Source organism: Balaenoptera borealis, assembly GCF_965194805.1.
Source record: "Balaenoptera borealis genome assembly, chromosome: 3".
In the NCBI taxonomy this organism is placed as follows: Eukaryota; Metazoa; Chordata; class Mammalia; order Artiodactyla; family Balaenopteridae; genus Balaenoptera; species Balaenoptera borealis.
Window position 1 is genome coordinate 74839136 of NC_138866.1, and position 25978 is coordinate 74865113.

The following is a 25978-nucleotide window of genomic DNA, read 5'->3' on the forward strand; positions in this document are numbered from 1 at the left end:
TATGTCCCTTTCCCCTTCTCTAATACTTGGTGCCTCCCGAGCCCTGAGCCCATTAGGGCTCTATGAGATACGCACACTTAACATCAACATCTTCCGGCTGAGAATGCTTGTCAGGCACTTAGTCATTTACCACTCTCTGTCCTCTTTTCATCTTCCAAAAAACTCTTTAACCTTAATACATCCAGAGAACATACTTTATATCACTCTAAATGGACAATTGTGTGACTTTCCAAAAAATAAAAAATTGCTGTTAAAAAATAAAGATAATGTAAGCACAATTGATATTATTAAATTGTAATATTTTTTAGGTTATATTTTTAAAGGTTATATTCCAGTTATAGTTATAAAAGATCGGCTGTATTCCCTGTGCTATACAATATGTCCTTATAGTTTGTTTATTTTATACATGGTAGTTTGCACGTCTTAGCCGCTTACCCCTATTTTGTCCCTCCCCACTGGTAACCACTAGTTTGTTTTCTATATCTGTGAGTCTGTTTCGTTATAGTCACTAGTTTATTTTTTAGCTTTTGCATATAAGTTATATCATACAGTATTTGTATTTCTCTGACTTTTTTCACTAAGCATAATACCTTCTAAGTCCATCCATGTTGTTGGAGATGGAAAAATTTCATTCTTTTTTATGGCTGAGTGTAATATTCCTGTGTGTGTGTGTGTGTGTGTGTGTGTATACACGTACGCCCCACATCTTTATCCATTCATCTGTTGATGGACACTTAGGTTGCTTCCATATCTTGGCTATTGTAAATAATGCTGCAATGAACATTGGGGTGCATATATATTTTTTTCTTTTTGGCTGCATTGGGTCTTCGTTGCTGTGCGCGGGCTTTCTCTAGTTGAGGCGAGCGGGGGCTACTCTTTGTTTTGGTGCCTGGGCTTCTCATTGCGGTGGCTTCTCTCGTTGCAGAGCACGGGCTCTAGGTGCGTGGGCTTCAGTAGTTGTAGTGCGCGGGCTTAGTTGCTCCGCGGCATGTGGGATCTTCCCAGACTGGGGATCGAACCCGTGTCCTCTGCATTGGCAGGTGGATTCTTTTTTTTTTTTTTTTTTTTTAATTGATTGATTGATTGACTGCTGTGTTGGGTCTTCGTTTCTGTGCGAGGGCTTTCTCTAGTTGCGGCAAGCGGGGGCCACTCGTCATCGCGGTGCGCGGGCCTCTCACTATCGCGGCCTCTCTTGTTGGGAGCACAGGCTCCAGACGCGCAGGCTCAGCAATTGTGGCTCACGGGCCTAGTTGCTCCGCGGCATGTGGGATCCCCCCAGACCAGGGCTCGAACCCGTGTCCCCTGCATTGGCAGGCAGACTCTCAACCACTGCGCCACCAGGGAAGCCCTGGCAGGTGGATTCTTAACCATTGCACCACCCCGTATATGCCTACTGGGTAAGGGCTCACTCTGAAACCAGACTGCCTGGGCTTGAAGCCATGACCCCGCCACTTATTGTGACCCAACCTCTCTGAGCTCCAGTCTACTCCATCTTTACATCTATAAGTGTTGCTGTGAGAATTAAATGAGCTAATGTCCCCATATATCCTTTCGAATTAATGTTTTCATTTTCTTCGGATATATACCCAGGAGTAGAATTGCTGATCATATGGTAGTTCTGAATTTTGTTTTTTCAGGAACCTCCATAGTGTACAGTGGCTGCACAAATTTACATTCCCACCAACAGTGCACAAAGGTTCCCTTTTCTCAACCTCCTCGCCAGCATTTACTTGTGTTGTTTTTGATGATAGCCATTCTGGCTGATGTGAGGTGGTATCTCACTGTGGCTTTGATTTGCATTTCTCTGATGATTAATGATGTTGAGCATCTTTTCATCTGCCTTTTGGCCATCTGTGTGTCTTCTTTGGAAAAATGTTTATTTAGGTCTTCTGCCCATTTTCTAATCGGGTTGTTTGGTTTTTTGATATTGAGTTGTATGAGCTGTTTATATATTTTGGATATATATATATATATTTTTTTTAATAAATTTATTTATTTATTTTAGCTGTGTTGGGTCTTCATTTCTGTGCGAGGGCTTTCTCTAGTTGCGGCAAGCGGGGGTCACTCTTCATCGCGGTGCGCGGGCCTCTCTTGTTGCGGAGCACAGGCTCCAGACGCGCAGGCTCAGTAGTTGTGGTTCACGGGCCTAGTTGCTCCGTGGCACGTGGCATCTTCCCAGGCCAGGGCTCGAACCCGTGTCCCCTGCATTGGCAGGCAGATTCCCAACCACTGCACCACCAGGGAAGCCCATATATATTTTTTATTCATATCATTTGTAAATATTTTCTCCCATTTAGAAGGTTTTATTTTCATTTTGTTGGTGGTTTGCTGTGCAAAAGCTTAGGTCTCATTTGTTTATTTTTGCTTTTATTTCCTTTACTTTAGGAGACAGATCCAAAAAAGGTATTGCTATGATTTATGTCAAAGAGTGTTCTGCCTGTTTCTTCTACATTTCAGTCTTTAATAATAACGGGAAACATATAGTAGTTAATGTGGGCTAGGCACTATTCTAAGTACCTTATACACATTAGCTCATTGAATTCTCACAGCAACACTTATAGATGTGAAGATGGAGGAGACTGGAGCACAGAGAGGTTGGGTCACAATAAGTGGTGGGGTCATGGCTTAAAGCCCAGGCAGTCTGGCTTCACAGTGAGCCCTTACCACTGAAGCATACTGTCTTTCTAAATATAGAAGGCGGAAAATTGTGTCAAATGACCCTAGGTCTCCTTATAGATAAAAATCAAAAACCTTCCAAAGAATTTCATCTTTATCTTAAGGACCCTAATGAAAATATTCTCTCCTCTGTTTTGTTAACTGAAAGAGATAGAGATGACAGAAAAAGTATAACTTTGCCTGTTATAATAATTGTATCCTAATGAAAAATATATCTTAAACTTAATATGTGTATTTTAATTAGACTTGCAGCACCTTTTTTTTGTTGTTTTTTTTTAAGCCTAAATCATCATTAGTGTGAGAACTGCCTGTGTATTTATGTGGGAGTTTTGAGTGTGTTAGGTCTTGACTTGGGGTTTTGAATATGATGATGCATACTACAGCTAAAGTTTTATCGTGAGGATTGTAGATTACATACAGAAAGTGCTTTCTCAGTAAATACTGTTCCCATCTGAAACACCTGTTTCAGCAACACTTGAGTGTTAAGTGGACCAGACAGACTGGAAAGTGGCAGGCTTTGGAGACGGAAAGGGTTTGGTGGATGTCGAGAGTCTGCACACCAGGGGTCACTGCTGCAAAATGGTTCATCTAGAAAAGGGAGCACAGAAATCGTAAGTCCAGATTTGACAGGGGCTCAAGTCTGAGTCCTAAAGACCTCCCCAGCAGAAGAGGTCACGTGGGAATCTGGAGCGGGTTAAGCAGCAGAGTTGAGCCCCAGCTGCCTCTAACAGCCAGCACCTGGAGCTGACCGTAGGCCTGGCCCTAGGGCAGCGGCTGCCAGCCTTGTGGCTTCTCTTTCTTTTTGCCAGTCCCCCACCCCCACTCCAGTATTTTAGAACAAATTCCAGACACAAGTTAATCTGAAAATATTTTAGTATTATATATAACTTTATTATAACGTTACTTTGGTAACTTATCATGTAAGTTTTACAAGCAGATTATTAAAAATCTCCCACAGTTTCAGAAGACTGTTCGCAGATGTAACCTGTATAAGGCATTTGTACTCCTCATAAGGTTTGAAAATACAAAGTAGTGCCCCAGATTTTGCTGTGAAAATGTTTGGCTTTACTGTAATCCTTTTCATTGAATCACATTGTAAGAAAAATTTTATTTAAATTTATTATCTTTAGATATTAAATTCTGCTGTTATTTATTTTTTCTGATGTTAGAGCCCACTGGTGTTTGTAAAGAATCAATCAAGAATATTCTATGAAATGGTCAAAGCACATGGGTTCCAAGAGAAATTAGAATTCATCCTCTTAACTTTTTGATGGGCAGTGGAAAACCAGGCATTTTATATTCATTGAAATCCTGGAAATTTTGATGGATTTGTTTCCCTTATCTTCATAAAAAAGCTGAATACGTGGGTCTTTTTTTCTCTCTCCCTATTTTCAGTTATATTGAGATCCCTTTATATGGTTTTCCCATATTATTAATGATTACGTTACATAATTATATTCTTCATATACTTTTTTCTTTTGGCTGCGTTGGGTCTTCGTTGCTGTGTGTGGGCTTTCTCTAGTTGCCGTGAGCGGGGGCTGCTCTTCGTTGTGGTGTGCAAGCTTCTCATTGCGGTGGCTTCTCTTGTTGTGGAGCATGGGCTCTAGGTGTGTGGGCTTCAGTAGTTGTGGCACGTGGGCTCAGTAGTTGTGGCGCACGGGCTTAGATGCTCCGTGGCATGTGGGATCTTCCCAGACCAGGGATCAAACCCATGCCCCCTGCATTGGCAGGCAGATTCTTAACCACTGTGCCACCAGGGAAGTCCCTCTTCATATACTTTTTAAAAATTTATTACTGTGTATTTTGTATTTTCGTACGTGTTTTTTTGCTAAAAAATTTTGACTCAACCAAGATTTCAAGTATCAAAAAATACTAAAAGGGACTTTTTGGTTAGTTTCAGTGGTGTTTTTTTGTAGACAGATGTTTAGGAAATGTATGTCAGTAGCCAGAACACGTAAGCATTAAATATAGGGGAGTACCTGTTGCTAATTTTGGGGGGTTATCAAGGTACTAGTAATTCTAGTGCCACAAAATCCCATAGTTGGAATGCATGTAGCAAAATTTTGGGGAGGAGAGAATATTTGATGCCAGAGTTAGTGTTAATATATGTCGTAGGAATCATAGCACAGTGGTTCTCAAACTCTTTGATATCAGGACCGCTTTACATTCTTAAATTATTCACGTCCCCACAAAGTATTTCTTTGTATGTGTTGTATCAAGTACATAAAGAAATTTGGCTTCATACATACATGAAGCTGGAAAAGGGAGAAATTTTAATAACCTTTTCAGATAATTATGGATATTCTTTGTTATTACTACACTAAAAGTCTGGAAGTGGTAATCTCTTGAAAGTTAGTTGTAATGTGGAATCTAAAACCACAGCAGTGAACTTTTCATACTCAAGTTATGGGTCTGTTTTGCACCTTTGATCCTTTACCCATGGATGATTTTGTAATATCATGCGTTGCTTATTTGGAAAATATTGGTTCCCTCAGTTGTACAGATCTGGTAAATGTACACATTTCATTTTATGATATTGGAGAATCGTGTATGTTAATATCACCACCGATATCAGAAAAGTCTTGAGTAAGTAGAGAAGCTGTCAAGTTCACAATGGTGGGTACAGGTTTTTCAAAATTTTGATTTTTGCTTGAAAACTCGAATTTCATCATTGACAACATGTTTGTCATTTGTTTTCCTTGAAGTGATAGGCTCACTTAATTCATTTTCAAGAAAATGTATGCCAGATGCCCAACTCTGTTTAAATGGCTAGTTCAGTTTGTTACTCAAGTAATTATACAAGTGCTTTTCCTTGAGACAACCATCATACTTCAGTTTGCACACAGAAATGCTTTGTGTGTACTTCCCATTTCTTTACACAGAATATTAAAAAGACATATACTCAAGGGTTAGAATTTCATAATAATCATTTTTACTGTGTCAAGGACATTTTTTAGTGAAACTGGCTTTTTTTCCTATGAGTGTATGATAGTGAAGGACATAGTTTGGTGCCACTGCCTTGGTGCTGGAACAAATGGTTATCTGCATGCGAAATAATGAAGTTAGGCCCCTTCCTCACACCATATACAAAAATTTACTCAAAAATGAGTCATAGATCTAAATATAAGAGCTAAAACTATAAAACTGTTGTAGAAGAAAGTATAGGTAAATCTTCATGTCCTTGCGTTAGGCAAAGCCACCTTAGATATGACATCAAAAGCACAAGAAAAGAATTTGGACTTCTTTAAATTTAAAAACTTTTGTGCTTCAAAGGACAACATCATTACGAAAGTGAAAGAAAACCCACTGAATGGGAGAAAATAATGCCAATCATATCTGGTAAGAGACTTATATCTAGAACATAAAAATAACTCTTAAAGCTTTGTAATAAAGCAGTAACCCAGTTACAGAATGGGCAAAGGATCTGAATACACACTTCTCCAGAAAGGGTATACAGGTCATCAGGAATCATGTGAATGGGGACTCAGTCAACATCATTAGATTAGGCAAATGTAAATCAAACCTACAGTGAGATACTACTTCATACCCATTGGGTGGCTATATAAATAATAAAATAATAAAAAAGATAAGTGTTGGTCAGCATGTGGAGAAAGTGGAACCCTCATACATTACTATTGGGAATGTAAAATAGTGCAGGCACTTTAGAAAACGGTCTGGTGTTTCCTCAAAAAGTTAAACATAGAGTTACCATATAACCGGCAATTCCTCACCTAGATATATACTCAAGAGAAATATGTGCACACAGAAACTTCCATGAATGTTTATAGCAGCATTATTCATAGTAGCCAAAAGATGGAAACAACCCAAATATCAAACAATTGATGAATGGATACAATGTGGTATATCCACATAATGGAATGTTACTCAGCAATAAAAAGGAATGTGGTATTGATACATACTACAACATAGATGAACCTTGAAAGCATGTTAAGTGAAAGAAGCCAGACACAAACGCCACATATTATGATTCCATTTATATGAAATGCCCAGAATAGACAAACCCTTAGGGACAAATGAGTTTAGTGGTTGCCTAGGGCTGGGGGGGAGATGGATAATTATTGCTAATGGGTTTTTGGGGGGAGGATGAAAATGTTCTAAAATTTGTGATAGCTGCATAACTAAATACACTGAAAACCACTGAACGGTACACTTAAAGTGGGTGACTTGTATGTGAATTCTGTCTCAGAAAGCTGTTTTAAAAGTAGAGTAAGTGATGGCTGTGAGGTTGCCAGGCAAATAATGTACCTTAAACTTAGAATTTCTGTTAGGAAAAAATTATACATATCTTGGGCAAATACTGAAGTTTATATTCCTATTTTGCTAGTGTGAAAGAAAATGAACAAATTACTTACTCTACTTTTCAGAAAGGAGAAGATGAGTATGCCAACGTTGATGCCATTGTTGTATCAGTGGGTGTTGATGAAGAAATCGTTTATGCCAAATCAACTGCCTTACAGGTGAGAAATTTACAGCTGTGTTTAGCCCTGAGAGTCATTGAATCAGCTACTGTACTGTTCAATATGGTAGCCGCTAGCCACATTAAAGTTTTAACTCCTCAGTCCTAAGTCTCAAGTACTCAGTAGTGGCTATCATGTTAGACAGAGGACATATAGAATATTTCTGTCACAAAAAGTTCAGTGAACAGCACTGATTTAGAACATAAGGAAAAAAGAAGAGAAGTATATAAATTAGGATGGATTTAACTTTAAATAACAGAAAAATCTAAATAACAGTGGGTTAAAAAAAACACTGCTTTTTCTCTTAGATAGTCTTCAGGGACCCAGGTTTTTTCCCGGTCTCTACTCTGCCATCCATAGAGTATAGCCCTTGTGCTCATTTTGCAAAATTTGCTGCAGCTTCACCCTTATATCTGCATTCCAAGCAAAAAGAATGGAGAGAGGGGATAAAATGGGAGACCCTCCCTCCTTTTTTAAAGAGACTTGCTTGAAGTCCCACAGAATACTTCTACTTATAACTTATTGGCCCAAATTTAATCTAATGGTCATGCTTAGCTACAAGAAAGGCTGGGAAATAGGGTCTTTGTGCTGAGCATTTTGCCCAGCTAACGGTCATGAGTCTCTTTGAGAGAGAAGATGTGAGTAATTGGTAGGCAACTAGCAATCTTTGGGGAGCTAGAATGCACAGTTCCCTGAGGTGCTTCTCTGTCTCTTGTTTTATGCATTTCTGTCCTACTAAACAGTAATATATTTCCTATAAACACAAATTATCCAAATGATTTGATGGTCTTTATTATGGAATGTTTCAAACAAATAAAAGTAGATAAAAGAATACATTGAACTCCTGGGTACCCAATTTATTATCCAATAAATTGTCAACTCCTGACCAATCTCATTTCATTTGAATCTACATTCAGGTTCCCCCATTCCAAGATTATTTGGAAGTTTATTCCAGATACCTTAATTTATAAATATTTCTGTGTAAATACATTAATTTTTTTGTATCTGTACACGCTGTTGTCTTTTCCCGTAGACATGGCTCTTTGGTTATGAACTAACTGATACTATCATGGTCTTCTGTGATGACAAAATCATCTTTATGGCCAGCAAGAAAAAAGTGGAGTTCTTGAAACAGATTGCTAACACTAAGGGCAATGAGAATGCTAATGGAGCCCCTGCCATCACACTGCTCATACGAGAAAAGGTCAGACTAATAAAGAAAGTGTCATAAATGTGAAAGAATGTTTAAAAGTGATAAACAGAAAAGCCTTCTAGGAATTTAAAAAATACAGGGGAAGATTTAGCTGACTGTCATGTGTTAGTCAGGAAGAAAAGAGTTCAATAGTCCTATCAGTTCTGCAGTAAGACAAATGGGTTATGAAATTCTGGTGAACACTAACTTTATCCATTCTTGAGGACACTGTCAACTTGTTTGTTTTAATCTGAGCGCCTTAATTAGAACAAATAGCTTTCAATATCCTTAAGGAAAATGAGGCATACCTCATTTCCAGTTTTTATCAAATGTAATCTTTTTTGTTATACTGCCCACTTCTCTTCTGAGAAGATTTCTTCTCAAAATGTTGTTCACCTTTGTATTTGAGTTTCTTAGCTGTTCCTGAAGAAAGAGAATAGCCTTCTCAGTTTATATGGTACTTCACTTAAGCATATAAAGATATCCAAAGAAATTTTGCATTACCTTTTGGTGTGTTATAGTCTGCCCTAAAGAAGTAGGTAGTAGAAGGGGAAATAGAATTTATTCTTTCTGTAGTTTAGAATATTCTCTGCCTAGTACTAGTGGAACATAGATGTCTAATTCTAAAACTGAACCCCTTTTCCTCCCCGTGGCGCTGATAGAATGAAAGTAATAAGAGCAGCTTTGATAAAATGATTGACGCCATTAAAGAAAGCAAGAATGGCAAGAAGATTGGAGTGTTCAGCAAAGACAAATTCCCAGGAGAGTTCATGAAGAGCTGGAATGACTGCCTCAACAAAGAGGGCTTTGACAAAGTAAGAATACTCTTGGAAATAGGCACGTTGAGAGTTGAGAAGACAAAATTGTGAGGCGCTTCCATAACAGATAATGCAGAGAATTTGTTTTGGGAAAGCTATATATTCATTCACATTTCCATTTTTCATTCCCTTCGGCTGAGCAGTAAGCCAGTTTTACTTTCCAATTAGGAATGAGGCATTCAGGAGAGAGTTCAGGTACTTCAGAGGGAAACTGAGGAAAATCTCTTGTCCAAAAAAAATTTTGTTTTGTTTTTCTTTTCTTTCCTGTCTGCCTTCCTTCAGCCTTTATGGAAACCTCAAGAGAGAGACATTTATATTTACATTTTAAATGATACATTAGTTTAATGCCTCTTAGAATACACCAGTGACCTGGTAAAGAGCTCTTTCAGATGTTTATTCAATCCAAGAAGAGGAGATTTAGATATTCTGCAGACTGCTGATGAGTAGTTTGCTATTAAATAACCAAATATCATCACTGATAATGTTTGACTTGGGGGAGAGATATTTCTTTAGCAATTCTGTGTCTGCATATTAGAAACTGTTTATCGCTTTGACTGCAGATAGACATCAGTGCAGTTGTGGCCTATACCATTGCTGTAAAGGAGGATGGAGAGCTCAATCTAATGAAGAAAGCAGCCAGCATCACCTCTGAGGTCTTCAACAAATTCTTCAAGGAAAGAGTCATGGAAATAGTCGATGCAGATGAGGTGAAAAGAGAGGGGGGCGTCTTTTTACTGTTTTAATGAAGCAGAAGTAAGTCTCTCCCATGCAGCGTTTTTTGGTGTGTGTTCGGCTTCCTTTGATACATAAGTTGGTGTGTAATTGTGCCAGCTCTCTTTCAAAATAACTATAAACCTGCACTGTGGTTTCTGGAGGTTACCCAGTATTTCACCTGAGAATTCCTTGAATAGCTGTGAATTCCACATATTCTCTAAATTTGCTTTACATGTACACATATTCCACATATTCTCTAAATTTGCTTTAAGTGGTGCATAAACCACTTCGTAAGACTTCTATAGCATCCTATATGATATCAGGATATATGTTATCTTCAAATGGTAATATCCAAAAACTCAACACTCCTCTGCCACTCTCTAGTAAGTATTGTTTTATTTCTGGATATACTTAACAGAAAGTTCGACACAGCAAACTGGCTGAGTCTGTGGAAAAGGCCATAGAAGAGAAAAAATACCTAGCCGGGGCAGACCCTTCTACTGTGGAAATGTGTTACCCTCCTATCATTCAGAGTGGTGGCAACTATAACCTCAAGTTCAGTGTGGTGAGGTAAGTAGGAGAGTTTCAAAATATAACAACAACCAGAGCATTTCAGCCTTTGGCCTGTTACTTTCTTGGACTCATTCTGGAATTCAAAAAAGTAGGAGGAGAAAGAATAATCATTAGCCTGCTGTTTACATTATCTTCTTGTCTTATTCTATGCATATTTTTATTTTATTTTACAGTTACTCATTTCTTACTTGAGTATTTGATTGTAAGCCTTTTCCAGATGATTTAAAATGCCGAGAAAAATGTAAAACGTTGAAAAAAAATCTTATTAGATATATCGTAATGTAATTCCCCTTCTAATTTTTAAAAAATACTGTAAAGAGGGGACTTCCCTGGTGGTCCAGTGGTAAAGAATCTGCCTTCCAATGCAGGGGACGTGGGTTCGATCCCTGGTTGGGGAACTAAGATCCCACAAGCCGCTGGGCAACTAAGCCCACGCACCACAGCTACTGAGCTCGCGTGCCTCAATGAAAGAGCCCGCGTGCTGCAACTACAGAGCCCATGTGCTCTGGACCCCGTGTGCCACAGCTACAGAGCCCACACACCCTGGAGCCCATGCGCCACAACTAGAGAGAGAAAAACCCGCACACCACAACTAGAGAGAAGCTCGTGCGCGACAACGAAGAGCCTGTGCCACAACGAAAGATCCTGCACGCCTCAACGAAGATCCAGCATGCCGCAACTAAGACACAACGCAACCAATAAATAAATACATTCATACATACATGCAATGATGTTATAACCATAGGCTTTAAAATAAATAAGTAAATAAAATAAAAATAAAAATACTGTAAAGAATGCTGTGTGTCCTGGTTGGTTGGAAAGGATTAATTCATAGTGAATTCATAGTGGACTGGTGGAAAGGTGATGCCTTACCACCATGTTGTTAGGCTATAATGAATAAAATTCAATATATGTTTTACATACTTAGGATACAGCAACTTTTTACTGAATTTTTATCCTAAAAGCTTTGGCCATTAAAGTTACTCCAGAGCATTTATAAACTAGTTTGTTCTTTTAAAAAAAAGTTTAGGTCATTTTTCCGTTTTAGCTTTGGGACATAGCAGGGAAAGGTAATGATTACAGATGTGTGTGTTAGTGATACTAAGGACTTCACTAGTTTGTGTAATGACATGCTTTCTTCCTTTGGTCTCTAGTGACAAGAATCACATGCATTTTGGGGCCATTACCTGTGCCATGGGTATTCGCTTCAAATCTTACTGCTCCAACCTTGTTCGCACTTTGATGGTTGATCCTTCTCAGGAGGTTCAAGAAAATTACAACTTTTTGCTTCAGCTTCAAGAGGAGCTGCTAAAGGAACTAAGACATGGTAAGGTGCCTTAGATAAGGTTTAGAAATCATGTAACAAAAATGTAGCATTTATGGGCGTGTTTATCCCTGATGCTCTTGTACTGTAAATAGAATTAGATTTTACTAACCTCCAATCATCCTAGCATTTAGTTCCTCAGTGTACTTTTCTTTTACGCGTGAGTGGTTATTGTGGTTTTATACTGATGTTTAAAAAAACCTCTGACTGGTTAGGCCTCTGTGTCCAGATCTTCATAAAATACTCTGGCCTTATTACTTTTCTTGAGAAAGTTCTGAGAAGTAGTATCTCTCCCCACAGGCTGTGTAATATTAATCCTATATTGAATGGATACCCGGAATCTTAGTTTGAGAGAAGATCTAATAGCAACCCTGCTAAGCAAGCAGCTGCCTACCTCAAAAGCAAAGCGCTTGACACCTCTTTTGCCTTGAGACTTTTCACTCCCAGATGGCTAAATGGGACTTTATGTTTACCACCTTTAAGCCACTTCGTAAGCCCACTCATGTTTCACAGAGCTTCCAGACACCATTCCCCCATGATACCTCAAGTCGATCTTGAGAAATCCAATTAGAAATCATAGTCCTAGGTAGTTTAATAATAAAAACCCCTCTGAGGCTACCATATCTGGCTTGAAATATGTATTCATATCCTAGACCCTGAAAAATTAAGTCCAGAGTTCTTCCAGCAGTAATTCACCCATTTAGTAGTCCTGTTTTTCAAAACGTATAATAAGTTTAATGTGATGCCTTTTATCAACTCTTAAATTATTTCACTGAGACCAACTTGGGTTCCACAGTCCCATTGGAGTGATTCTAAAAAACAGTGTAATTAAAGAATGACCAGGCAGATTGTTTTTTAAAATGCACATTTCTAAGTCCTACCACTCCTGCAACTGTATTCCTTATTTTATGCTTTGAGAAACCCTGCTTTAGGGAATATTTATTTATTTATTTATCTATTTATCTATCTATCTATCTATCTATTTATTTATTTATAGCTGCATTGGGTCTTTGTTGCTGCACGCAGGCTTCCTCTAGTTGTGGCGAGCGGCGGCTACTCTTCGTTGCGGTGCGCGGGCTTCTCATTGCGGTGGCTTCTCTTGTTGTGGAGCACGGGCTCTGGGTGCGTGGGCTTCAGTAGTTGTGGCACACGGGCTTCAGTAGTTGTGGCACGCGGGCTCTAGAGCGCAGGTTCAATAGTTGTGGCGCGTGGGCTTAGTTGCTCCGTGGCATGTGGGATCTTCCTGGACCAGGGCTGGAACCCATGTCCCCTGCGTTGACAGGCGGATTCTTAACAACTGTGCCACCAGGGATGTCCCTAGTGGACTTAATAGGTGAAAAAAATGTTGATTAAAAAAATGTGATTTTGGGGGTTTTTTTTCTGAAAGATGCTTTAATGTCCCATGTCTGTCTCATTAGGTGTGAAGATATGTGATGTATATAATGCTGTCATGGATGTGGTTAAAAAGCAGAAGCCAGAGCTGCTGAACAAAATTACCAAAAACCTTGGGTAAGATGCTATGATATACGTTGTCACTCTGAGTCAGTTTTCATGACTGGCAGTCAGGCAAAATATTCTTAGATGATTCAACCAATATTTATGGACTATTAAACTTCACTGTGTGCCAGACACATTATGTTATCAGAGAATGTGAGAAATACTTGAGTTCTACTCCCAGGGTTAGGGTGGAGATTTTTCCAGACCAATGTAGTAGATGCTAATAGTGTTCCAGCCTTAAATTACAAATGTGAGGAGACATTACATACTATATTTCCTTTCTTAGAACACCTCAGCTCATATTTGCAAATTAAGTACTCTGAGATATCCTACTATTTAAATTCTTTTTTCAATTTTTATTTAATCCAGTGTTTCTCAAATGTATTTGACCACTGAACACCTAGAAATACCTAATAACATCCTACAGAACCAAAGACATTTGAGAAGCAAAAGCTCTAGGCAGTCTCCTTAGATAGAAGCTAGTTGGGGTATATAGTTTATATCTGGACTTCTCTGATGGACAACTGGAAATATATTGACCTATACCAAGTCTTGGCCTAGGTGACTTAATGAAGCCAGTTATCAGCATTCTACTAAATATAATAAGTGTTATATGCAGTACTTAATTAGAAAGTCATTTTCAACATATTAACCCAAAGACTGTCCTCAGATCTTCTTTAACTGACTGATCAGCAGGGGCAAATCACTCATCACGTTTGCTTGCCTTATCTTGAAAATTGAAATAGGATCTATTGTACTTGACTCAGGTTAGAGGTCTTTTAGCCTATTGCTGAAGTTTCTCTTCATTCCTTTTTTAGGTTTGGAATGGGCATTGAATTCCGTGAAGGCTCTTTAGTAATTAATAGTAAAAATCAGTACAAACTGAAGAAAGGTGAGTTTTACATGCATGCAATAGAAAAATAACCTTTTTGAAAATTTTCTTTTAGCTTTGTCTCCCTCTATTCTGTATAAAATCACACTTCTCCATCCTTTCACAGTCATTGACTCATTCCTGTTTTGGTCTTTCAGGAATGGTTTTCAGCATCAATTTGGGATTCTCAGACCTGACTAACAAGGAAGGGAAGAAACCAGAAGAGAAAACCTATGCCCTGTTCATTGGTGACACAGTGCTTGTGGATGAGGTATGTACTGCTTCTTCCACTGTGAGTGCTCGTGAACTGACTTTGGAAGCACATTTTTACCCTATGGTTCCCCCCCCCTTTTTTTTAATTGAAATTTATAATTTATAATTTTATGTTTTATAATATATTTATAATATATGTATAATATGACTTATAATATTTATATGTATAATATATGTATAATATGATTTATAATATTATGTTAGTCTCAGATGTACAGCAAAGTATTCAGTTATATATTATTTTTAGATTATTTTCCATTATAAATTATTATAAGTTACTGCATATAGTTCCGTGTGCTACATAGTAAATCCTTATTTACTCTGGTTTATTGCTTATCTATTTTATGTGGGTTTTTGTTTTTATATTTGTTAAATGCTAGCTAAGGGGAAGGAGAGATCCCTATGATAGCCTAATACCACTAGGGATAGAGATTGTTTAAGCCAAACCCTTTGTTACATTGTGGCTTGATTATGATAATGTCAGGAACTGATTCTAATAATGGAACTGATTTTTTTTTTAGTGATGGCTTTATTGAGCTACAGTTTACATACCATACAATTAAAGTGTACAATTTAGTGATTTTTAGTATATTCACAGTTACGCAACTATCACCACAGTCTAATTTTAGAACATTTTCATCACCTCAGAAAGAAACCCTGTGCGCATTAGCAGTCACTCCCCATTTCCCCCTCAGGCCTAGGCACTGACTTTCTGTCTCTAAGGATTTGCCTTTTCTGGATATTTGGGGTCTTTTTGTGACTGGTTTCTTTCACTTAGCAGGAACTGATTCTTAATAATAGCAAATATTTCAGCGCTCGTATTGTAAGCTAAGCATGTTTATGCATTAATTCATTGAATCCTTATAATAACCCTATGAAGTAAATACTCTTATCCAAGTATGCAGATAAAGAAACTGTGGCACTGAGAAGTATAAGTAACTTGCCTAATGTCACCGAGCTGGAAAGTGATTGAGCCAGGTTTCAAGTCAAGCCTGTATTCTTAATCATGATCCCAGTGTTGCCTCCCAAATTGTAGTTCCTAATGTGCGTTTCAGAAGATAACTGGTTTCATTTGTTGTCAAAGATTTTTTAGTACCAGAAGGTTCAAAGCATGGCCCAGCTATTTACTGGTTTGAAAGTGAAAGTGTTTCACTTAAATGCTCTTACAGATGTCTAACTTCCTCCTTGTATTCCAGGATGGCCCAGCTACCATTCTCACTTCTGTGAAGAAGAAAGTGAAGAACGTGGGGATTTTTCTAAAGGTAGGAAGAAGATAAATGAGTGGTATAGGAAGTTTGATACAGTGAAGAAGATAAACAATATTGGCTAAAATAATTAAGACCTGAATTTCTGATTATGATTTTTTTTTCCCCCATAGAATGAGGATGAGGAAGAAGAGGAAGAGGAGAAAGATGAGGCTGAGGACCTGTTGGGAAGAGGTTCCCGAGCAGCATTACTTACAGAAAGAACACGAGTAAGTTTATTAAGCTTACTGTATTACTTTGATGGTTCACAGGTTCTGATAACTTGGGTTTTCCCTTCTCTAGAATGAGATGACTGCAGAAGAAAAGCGAAGAGCACATCAAAAAGAACTGGCGGCTCAACTCAATGAGGAAGCAAAGAGGCGATTGACTGAACAGAAGGGGGAACAGCAGATTCAGAAGTAAGAGTTTGCATGGGGTAGTAAGATGGTTTTAGGGTTATATGTGATTTGCAGAAATTTCTCAAAAACATTTTATTCCCACTCCAGAGCTCGTAAATCGAATGTGTCCTATAAAAACCCGTCTTTGATGCCTAAGGAACCACATATTCGGGAAATGAAGATCTATATTGATAAGAAATACGAGACTGTAATAATGCCTGTGTTTGGCATTGCGACGCCTTTTCACATTGCCACAATAAAGGTACTAACGTTGAGTCAAGCTCCATCCAAACAGTGTCTTAAAATAGATGACTCTCCTGCTTATCATAGATGACTGTCCTGTCTGCATCGTCTCTCACACTCTGCTCCTTCTGACTCTGCCTTTCCCACGTTACTGACTTTCCCCCTCTCCCTAATCTCCTGCTGTCATTTTCCTTCCTTTCCAGTTTGCACTTTGGAGAAAGTTAAGTGATCTAGTCTAGAAACATAATTTTCCTATTTCTCTTTGAACTTTGAGAATTTTTTAACCTGTTTTCATAAATGTGGCACATAGAAAGAACTTTGAGAACTCAGTGATTCTTTTGGAAACACACATTTGGTCATATAAAAAAATAGGCTAAATATGTAGTTTATTAGTTTTAGATTAAGGATTACAAGCTAGGTTTAGCAGCTTGTAACTACTAACTTAATTTTAGCATCTCTATAGCTACTGATCTTTATCTAGGAAAGAAATCTGTTTATTTTGCTAATGCTTTTCCTTTCTTTGGACAGAATATAAGTATGTCCGTGGAAGGAGATTATACTTACTTGCGAATCAACTTCTATTGCCCAGGCAGTGCTCTGGGCAGGAATGAGGGCAACATCTTTCCTAACCCAGAAGCCACTTTTGTCAAGGAAATGTGAGTTCCCAGGAAAACAACCATCCCCAAATGCCTGTTGGCAGAAGCGCTACCCTCAGAAACATTTCGTTCTCTGTGCTGTGTTCTCCCCCATTCTAGTGAATGGCAGCACCTTCCTCAGTGGCACTTGATTAGGTTCACCTTGCTAACTTTGTACTGTTTTGAGGATGGAACCTAATTTAAATCCTCGTGAAGATATTTTATCCTCACTATATACATATTTGGTGATAAAATCTCAAATGTGTACCACATTGGAGTCTATTCATTCTTGAGGTGGAATAGGATAATTTGGGGAAGTTTATGCTGGATTGGAAATATATGTGTGATTCCCCCACCCAATGGATTAGTCATTTATAATATTCTGTGTTTAAGAGAGAAGAAAGGGAGGTTTTTTCAGCTTTCCAGACATTGTTTCACCATTCAGTAGTACCTTTTTCTCCTAAAAGATATTAAACCAGTTATAAAACATAATAATGGGTGCAGGTTACCTGGCGTGATAAAGAAACTCACATAAGTGCTTCCCCTTTTCTGCAGTACATACCGAGCTTCAAATATGAAGGCACCTGGAGAACAGACAGTACCAGCCTTGAACCTTCAGAATGCTTTCCGAATTATAAAAGAAGTGCAGAAGCGTTACAAGACTCGGGAAGCAGAAGAAAAAGAGAAGGAGGTGAACCTGAACACCAACAAAGCACCTTTGTGCAAAAGGACACATGTGGGTTTTGGGGACATGGAAAGATACGTGAAAATTCACATTGATTTTCATTCTGCTTAGGGCATTGTGAAACAAGACTCACTGGTGATCAATCTAAACCGGAGTAATCCCAAACTGAAAGATCTGTACATTCGCCCGAATATTGCCCAAAAGAGGATGCAAGGCTCACTGGAGGCCCATGTCAATGGTATGGATGATCTCTCATGTGCCTGGGCTTTGTCTTCAGGGGCACATTTGTAGGAATGACAGATCAGATAATATAGTAGGGCAAGGAAGTGCTTGGAGGAATCTACTTTGACATCGCTGTATGGCCAGAAGGAAAGGAAAGCTCTGTACCTTACTGGCATTTCCTCTGACCCTGTTCAAATCAGCCAGAAAAGATTCAGTACCTTCTGGCCTAACCTGATGATGTTCCTTGGTACTTAGCTGCTTCCTTACTTCCCCCCCAGGTTTTCGCTTCACGTCTGTCCGAGGAGACAAAGTGGATATTCTATACAATAACATCAAGCATGCTTTGTTCCAGCCGTGTGATGGGGAAATGATTATTGTTTTGCACTTTCACCTCAAGGTATATCTTTTTATCAGCTAGCTGTGAGCTCTTGGGCAAGATCTTTCTATCTCCTCTTTCCCTTGAAATAGTGATGAAAAATATCACCTATCACATAAGGTCATCAGGAGGATTGAATCAAATAATGCTTATAAAGTCCACAGTGCCTGACATCTAGAAGGTGCTAAGTGTGTTTGTTCCTTTGGTGTGATTATATAATGACCTCTGAAACGTATAAGGTCTTCTCCAAATTCCTGTTTCTGAAATAGAAAATTTTTGCTTTAGACAATTTATTACCAACATAATCTCCAAAGTCCATTCCAATAAATAGGAGTGCTTTTAAAAATTTATACTCTTTCATATTCCCAGATGTCATTATTGATGATGACACCAGGGATGGTTTAACTGTTTTTACATAAATGCTGTGGTTTCCAGTGTAGATATTTTAATATTTTCATGTTTTGTTATCTTGCTTGTCTGTTGTATAGACTTCTTTGTGGAAGAAGTCTTATGACTTCTTTCTTGTTCTTTCTGCTTTATGCCCTCAGAATGCCATCATGTTTGGGAAGAAGCGGCACACAGATGTGCAGTTCTACACAGAAGTTGGGGAGATCACCACAGACTTGGGGAAACATCAGCATATGCATGACCGAGATGACCTCTATGCTGAGCAGGTGAAATTTGGTTTTGCAGGGGAGTGAGGTAGGATGCAGTCCAGATCTGAGTTCAGTAATTGTTATATTTTATAAACAACACCTGAAACTATCTGCAGAACTTTCTCAAGTATCTGCTGGCATGGTGTAATGCTATGGCTTATGGATTAGACTTAAGTTGCAGGCTCAGCTCTACAGTTAATGTTATGGTGACCTGTAATAAAGTATCTGTGTTAGTATCATAGTTATCAGAATTAAGGACTACAAAAGCACTTCATGCTTTTTGAAGGGATTACTGTTAACAAGTCAAGTGATAACTATAGTTAATTCGTGATTTTTTTCCTCTGCAGATGGAACGAGAAATGAGGCACAAACTGAAAACAGCCTTTAAAAATTTCATTGAGAAAGTAGAGGCTCTAACTAAGGAGGAACTGGAATTTGAAGTGCCTTTTAGGGACTTGGGGTAATGTATCTCCTCCTCTTTTCGGCCTTTAGAAAAATTAGTTATTCTTCCTTTAATAATAATTTAACGTGACATATCATGTCCTTTTTCCTATGGACATCCATTCCCTCTTGGAAATGTTTAAGGGCTGGGGTGAATGGCTAAGACTGAGAGGCTCCCTCTGGAAATGAGTTTCCAGCAAGCATGCTGGAGTTGTGTTTGGAATGGGAAAAGGAAAGAAGCCTGTTGTGGCAGCAGCAGTTTCTCTTGCAATGAGCCCCATCTTAGGTGAGTTTCTTGCTGTCTTTCAGATTCAATGGCGCTCCCTATAGGAGTACCTGCCTCCTCCAGCCCACTAGTAGTGCGCTGGTAAATGCTACAGAGTGGGTGAGTATTTCTGACCTCTTTTTAGGAAAACAAGTGTTAGAGAAAAGAAAGCAAGAGGGTAGACATTTTGAAAACTAGGTCCTTATTTCTTTGGATTTTCATTTGTGATGCTTACTTAGATATAAAACTTACTGAACAAATGATTTTTAAAAGTCTTTTTAGTTTTTAAAGATAGTTTCTTTACATAATTTCCTTAAATGTATTCTCCTTGAGGAAAGATTTTGATCTTGCAGATCCTTTCACTGGGGCTTCTTGGTATCTTGTATTTAGTCTTTGTCCCAATAAACAAACAAAAAAACAGTTTAGTTATCCTTTGTGTAGTGATTTTTAGATCCTGAAAGTGTTTGAAAATGCTAGTGCTTTGTGGGAAGTATTTTTATGAAAATAATCCTGTTCTTTCCTGACAGCCACCTTTTGTGGTGACGTTGGATGAAGTGGAGCTGATTCACTTTGAGCGAGTCCAGTTTCACCTGAAGAACTTTGACATGGTAATCGTCTACAAGGACTACAGCAAGAAAGTGACAATGATCAATGCCATTCCTGTTGCCTCTCTTGACCCCATCAAGGAATGGTTGAAGTAAGTAGACCTGCCAGCAATCTCACACTTAGCGCATGAACATTGTACCATAGAATATGAGTGTGGTATGTCGTACATAAAATCTGCTGGTGTACTTAGTGAAACTGCCTTTGGGTTGTTATCAACCAGGACTCGAAAACTTGGGATCTGTTAGACATAGAGCCACTTTTTCCTGAATACCCAACAGTAGTTGATGGATATAGGAAAATCAAAATCTGAGATCTTTTTTGACTCTACTTGATGGATGTATAAAAAGATCCATACACATGTAATAATTTATTTACAAAAAGTGGGGGATATTTCTTTCTAGTTCTCTATTTTTACTAAAAGATGAGATAGAATATATTTTTATTTTAGCCTTTGACATTCATATACTCACACTTCAGCTAAAAGAATTCCTCATAGAAGTACCGGAACCCTGATTAAAAGGGAGATGTCACTACATAGGTAAAGGGTGAGGCATGTGTAGCCATGAGTATAGATTGCTCTGCCCTCCTCCCTGCCTCCACTTATCTGTGAAGGGGAGGCACTATAAATATAAATCTCCTCTTAAGAAATGGGTTGAGAGAGCTTAGAGATAGACTGTGAGAAAGATACAAATTTATAGTTAATATGAGGATTTTCCTAAGAAACATGTTCAGGTAAGTGATACGGTATCACAAATATTTATTAAATTTGTATGACTTTTTAAAATCAGCTTTATTGAGGTACAATTTACATGTAATAAAATTCATCAATTTAAGTATATGATTTGATGTGTTCCAACAAACGTGTACAGTCTTGTATCTACCATCATAATCAGGACATAGAATATTTCCTTTACTCACAGAAGTTCCTCATACCCCTTTATAATAGTCAGTCCCCTCCCTTCAACCCTGTCACTGGTTTCTGCCACTATATATTTCGCTTCGTCTAGAATTTCACATAAATTGAATCGTACAAGTACGTAATCTTTTGTATCTTTCATCCTTCACTTGGCATAATGCTCTTGAAATTGATTCAAGTTGTTCTGCACATCATTACTATATTCCTTTTTATTACTGAATAGTATTCCACTGTATATACTAGAGAGTCCATAGTTTATTTACCCATCTACCAGTTAATAGACATTTGGGTTGTTTCCCTTTGGGGGTCTTATGAATAGCTGCTATAAATGTTATGTACAGGTCTTTGTATGGACATATGTTTTCATTTCTCTTGGATAAATGACCTAAGAGTGGGATTGCTGTGTCATATGTTTTATGGTTAAGTGTATGTTTAACTTGATGAGAAACTACCAAATCGTTTGCCAGAGTGGCTGGAACACCTGCAGTATGTGAGAGTTATAGTTGCTCCACATCCTCACCAACACTTGGTGCTGTCAGTCTTTTCAGTATTAGCCATTGTGGTGGGTGGCTGTCTCACTGTGGTTTCAGTTTGCATTTCCAAGATTACTGATGATTTTTAGCATCTTTTCTTATGCTTATGTGTCATTCTGTACTTTTAATAAAGTATATTCATGTTTTTTGCCCATGTTAAAAATCACATTGCTTGTCTTATTACTGAGTTTTGAGAATTTTTTAGGCTGGATACAAGTCCCTCATCGAATATAGGTTTTGCATATATTTTCTTCCAGTAGTTTCTGTGCCTTCTCGTTTTCTTAAAATGTCTTTTAAAGACCAAAAGTGTAAATTTTTCATGAAATATGTTTGATCAACTTTTTTCTCTTGTAATTTCTGCTCTTTATGTCTTATCTAATAAATTTTGCCTAACCCAAAGTCATAAAAATTTTCTGTTCTCTTCTAGAGTTCCATAGATTTAGGTCTTATATTTAGGTCTATGATCCATTTTGAGTTAATTTTTTTTACTGTGGTATAAGAATCAAGGTTCATACTTTGCATATTATGTAGCCAATTATTCTAGTTATCATTTGTTGGAAAGATTATCCCTTACCCATTGAATTACCTTGGCATCTTTGTTTAAAAAACAAAAGGAATATGTAAGAGAGGGATCTAATTCTGACTGTATTCTGTTCTATTGGTTTATTTGTGTCCTTACACTGATACTGTACTGTTGTGAATATTGTAGCTTTATAGTAAATCTTGAAATCAGGTAGTGTAAGTCTTCCCATCTAGCTCCTTTTCAAAGTTGGCTGTTATTATTTTGGCTATTCTACATTAATTCTAGAATCAACTTGTATCTTTCAACAAACTGGTTTATTTTGTCTAAGTTTATCAGTTCTACTATTTGTGCAATCATATATCCCCTTTCATTCCTAATGTTGATAATTTGCTCTTTTTGTTAGTCAGTCTGGTTAGAGGTTTATTGATTTTTTATTTTTTGATTTTTTTTTTCCCCATCATTATGAAATGTCCTTTCTTATTTCTGGTAACATGCCTTGTTTTGAAATCTACACAGTGTGATATTACTATAGACTTCTAGCTTTATTTTGGTTAGAGTTTGTATGGTGTGTCTTTTTTTCCGTCCTTATACTTTTAACTTACATTACTTTATATTTAAAGTGATTTACTTGGAGACACCATATATTTGGGTCTTACTTTTTTTAATCCATTCTGAGAATGTCTACCTTTTAATGGGATTGCTAAAAACAGGCCATTTACATTTAATATAATTATTAGCATGGCTGGGTTTAAATCTGCCATATTTTTTTCTTTTTTTTTTTAAAAAGAAGGTCAATTTATCTATCTACCTACCTACATACCTGCTTTGGGTCTTAGTTGCTGCACTCCAGATCTTCATTGCAGCGTCTTCGTTGCGGCATGCGGGACTTGCGTTGCAGCACGTGGCCTTCTCTTTAGTTGTGGTGCACGGGCTCAGTAGTTGGGGCATGCAGCCTCAGTAGTTGCAGTGCACTGGCTTAGTTGCTCCACGGCATGTGGGATCTTAGTTCCCTGACCAGGGATCGAACCCGCATCCCCTGCATTGGAAGGCGGATTCTTAACCCCTGGACCACCAGTAAACGTACCATCTTGCTGTTTGTTTTCCTATCTGTTCTTGTTGCTTTTCTCCTCTTTTTATGCCTTCTTTCAGATTAATTTTATGATTTTTTTTTAAAGATTTTTTTGATGTGGACCAATTTTAAAGTCTTTATTGAACTTGTTACAGTATTGCTTCTGTTTTATGTTTTGGTTTTTTGGCCGCAAGGCATGTGGGGTCTTAGCTCCCTGACCAGGGATGGAACCCGTACCTCCTGCATTGGAAGGTGAAGTCTTAACCACTGGACCGCCAGGGAAGTCCCTAGATTAATTTTATGATTCTTTATGATTATCTTCCTAGTTCACTGATTAGCTCTACACGTCTTTGTTTTACTTTATGATGATTACTGTAAGGTTTACATATACATCTTTAACTTATCACAGTCTGCATTCAGATAATATACCACGTCTGTTAGAAGGTTGTTATGCTTCCATTTCTCTTCTTCTATCCTTTCTGCTATTATTAATCATCCATTTTACTTCTAATATACTGTGAATTCCACAATTTATTGTTATTATTTTAGCTTCTAAACAGCTATCCTTTAATTTACAAAATGAGTAGGGGAAAGTCTTTTATATTTACTCACATATTTACCATTCCTGATGCTGTTCATTCCATTGTGTAGTTCCACAGGGATTTTTTAGTCCTGTGCTGCTTTTTATGCAATGTTTGAAAACTGTCATTCCATATTTTGTTTGGTTTTCTGGTTGTTTAAGGTGCAAATGTAAACCTAGTCCTTGTCACTCCCATCATGACTAGAAGCAGAAGTTTCAGTGTTCATGATTGTGCCCATAATGGCTTTATGCTAGTCTCTCACACAGGTTTTATGCTGAAGGTTTCTTGTTGTGTCCTTACTATTATTGTTTTTTGGTTTTCTTTTCTCTTCTTTCCCACCCACTTTTATTCTGTGCTCCTCAGTAGACGTGAATAAATGTCATTTGAGCATTTCTTAACACAAGGCACTTTAAACACTAAAAAAAGGTGCTCTCTCGTGAGGGCTGGTGCTCTGGGAGACCAGACATCAGGTGTTTGGGTACGTTGTGGTGGCACAGTGCAAAGAATGCCTGCGCCCCGGCATGCAGAGGGCGTCTGCTCCTTAGAGATGCTAATGACCAGGATGGCACGGGGTGTTCTCACAAAGTATAGAGGACTGATCTTGACTTTATAATGTTATTTCCCCAGTTCTTGTGACCTAAAGTACACAGAAGGAGTACAGTCCCTCAACTGGACTAAAATTATGAAGACCATTGTTGATGACCCTGAGGGCTTCTTTGAACAAGGTGGCTGGTCTTTCCTGGAACCTGAGGGTGAGGTGCGTGAGTGTGGGGTTTCTTTTCTGGCACATAGTGTTGCCCATTATCATTTGGGCGGTGAGGAGAATGCCATATAAGTAGTACATAAGGGACCAGATCAAACGGGAGAAGCTCTGAACACAACTTGGTATTGTTGTTTCTCCAAGTTAGTTTTACAGGTAAATGATAAATTAATTGGGCATTGGTAGCCACTGACAAGATTTGAGATTACAAAAACTGTTCCTTCAAAGAATTTCTTAGTACTGGGAGAAAATTCTTCAGGTCATCTTGCAAAAATTGTTTTCTAAAAAATGGTCCTCCTACCTCTGCATAGTGCGTTATTACCAAGAGTATGTCTGTGGTTAATTTTCCTGGGTAAAGAAGGATGAAGTGACTCTTTAAGAAATATGAATGAGATATTTAGGGTATCTAATGATTGTACCTTATAGTAATTTTAATTAAGTCTTTTTAGGTCACTCAGGGGTTTGGGTGTTTTTGTTTCATTTTTTCATGTAAAATAGAAATAATGCTGGTGTGCTAAGAGGGTTGAATTAATTCATTAAATTAATAAAGTAAATGTTTAAAAAAAAAAAAAGGAAAACACCCAGTGTATAGTATTATGCTCTCTCTAATTCACCAGGGGAGTGATGCCGAGGAAGGGGATTCTGAGTCTGAAATCGAAGATGAGACTTTTAATCCTTCAGAGGATGACTACGAGGAAGAGGAGGAGGACAGTGATGAAGATTACTCCTCAGAAGCTGAAGAATCAGGTTGGTCTTCATAGGAAATCGTGTTCATGACTTCTTAACCTGATGTCATTTCTGGAGGCTTTAGAAGGGAAGAATTTTATCATTCCGTTCCATTCCTGTCTAATAAATCATGCTTAATCAATGTTATTCCAGATTATTCCAAGGAATCATTGGGCAGTGAAGAAGAGAGTGGAAAGGATTGGGATGAACTGGAGGAAGAAGCCCGAAAAGGTAGATTTGTTGTTGTTGTTTTATTTTTTTTGAGGCACAGGTTTCAATATTTTGAGATATTATTTGCCTAATAAGAGTAACATAAGAACAATATAAAAGTGATGTGGAGCCACAGCTACAACTTCATTGACCAGAGAAGAAAATGAGGTCTGGAGTGTGTCCATATTCTCCAGGTGGCACAACTCTGCCGACTTGGATGCTTTTTTCATCTGCTCAACCCCCCGGTGGGCCCTTAGCCATGATAGTCTTGTAAGGCTCCAAAATTAAGGCTGTTTGGTCTCCAAATCTAAGTCCTATAATAGTCTAGCTTTCTGGGCCTCTTCCAGGTTAGGAATGTTTTTGTAGTACTAGTTTTAATTACTCTGAAACCAAATGCCAAATGTAAATGAAAGATGAAAAGGAAAGTACTCTACTGTATCCCAAGCATTGTGACAGGTCCTTTGCATAGATTA

General features: G+C 38.0%; 1 protein-coding gene across 1 annotated transcript in view; it reads left to right on the plus strand.

Moving 5' to 3' along the window:
* The window catches only part of SUPT16H (SPT16 homolog, facilitates chromatin remodeling subunit), a 34331-nt gene that overhangs the window by 6814 nt on the left and 1539 nt on the right, over positions 1–25978 (plus strand). The window contains exons 2-25 of the mRNA XM_082384951.1: positions 7062–7154; positions 8188–8358; positions 9009–9161; positions 9725–9871; positions 10297–10448; positions 11606–11778; positions 13194–13284; positions 14091–14164; positions 14302–14414; positions 15613–15678; positions 15795–15890; positions 15964–16079; positions 16167–16320; positions 16830–16957; positions 17492–17627; positions 17733–17859; positions 18122–18240; positions 18768–18893; positions 19223–19335; positions 19626–19701; positions 20109–20278; positions 24437–24566; positions 25187–25316; positions 25449–25526. Of these exons, the coding sequence (XP_082241077.1) occupies positions 7062–7154; positions 8188–8358; positions 9009–9161; positions 9725–9871; positions 10297–10448; positions 11606–11778; positions 13194–13284; positions 14091–14164; positions 14302–14414; positions 15613–15678; positions 15795–15890; positions 15964–16079; positions 16167–16320; positions 16830–16957; positions 17492–17627; positions 17733–17859; positions 18122–18240; positions 18768–18893; positions 19223–19335; positions 19626–19701; positions 20109–20278; positions 24437–24566; positions 25187–25316; positions 25449–25526 (2932 nt within the window). The remainder of the gene's footprint in view (positions 1–7061; positions 7155–8187; positions 8359–9008; positions 9162–9724; positions 9872–10296; positions 10449–11605; positions 11779–13193; positions 13285–14090; positions 14165–14301; positions 14415–15612; positions 15679–15794; positions 15891–15963; positions 16080–16166; positions 16321–16829; positions 16958–17491; positions 17628–17732; positions 17860–18121; positions 18241–18767; positions 18894–19222; positions 19336–19625; positions 19702–20108; positions 20279–24436; positions 24567–25186; positions 25317–25448; positions 25527–25978) is intronic.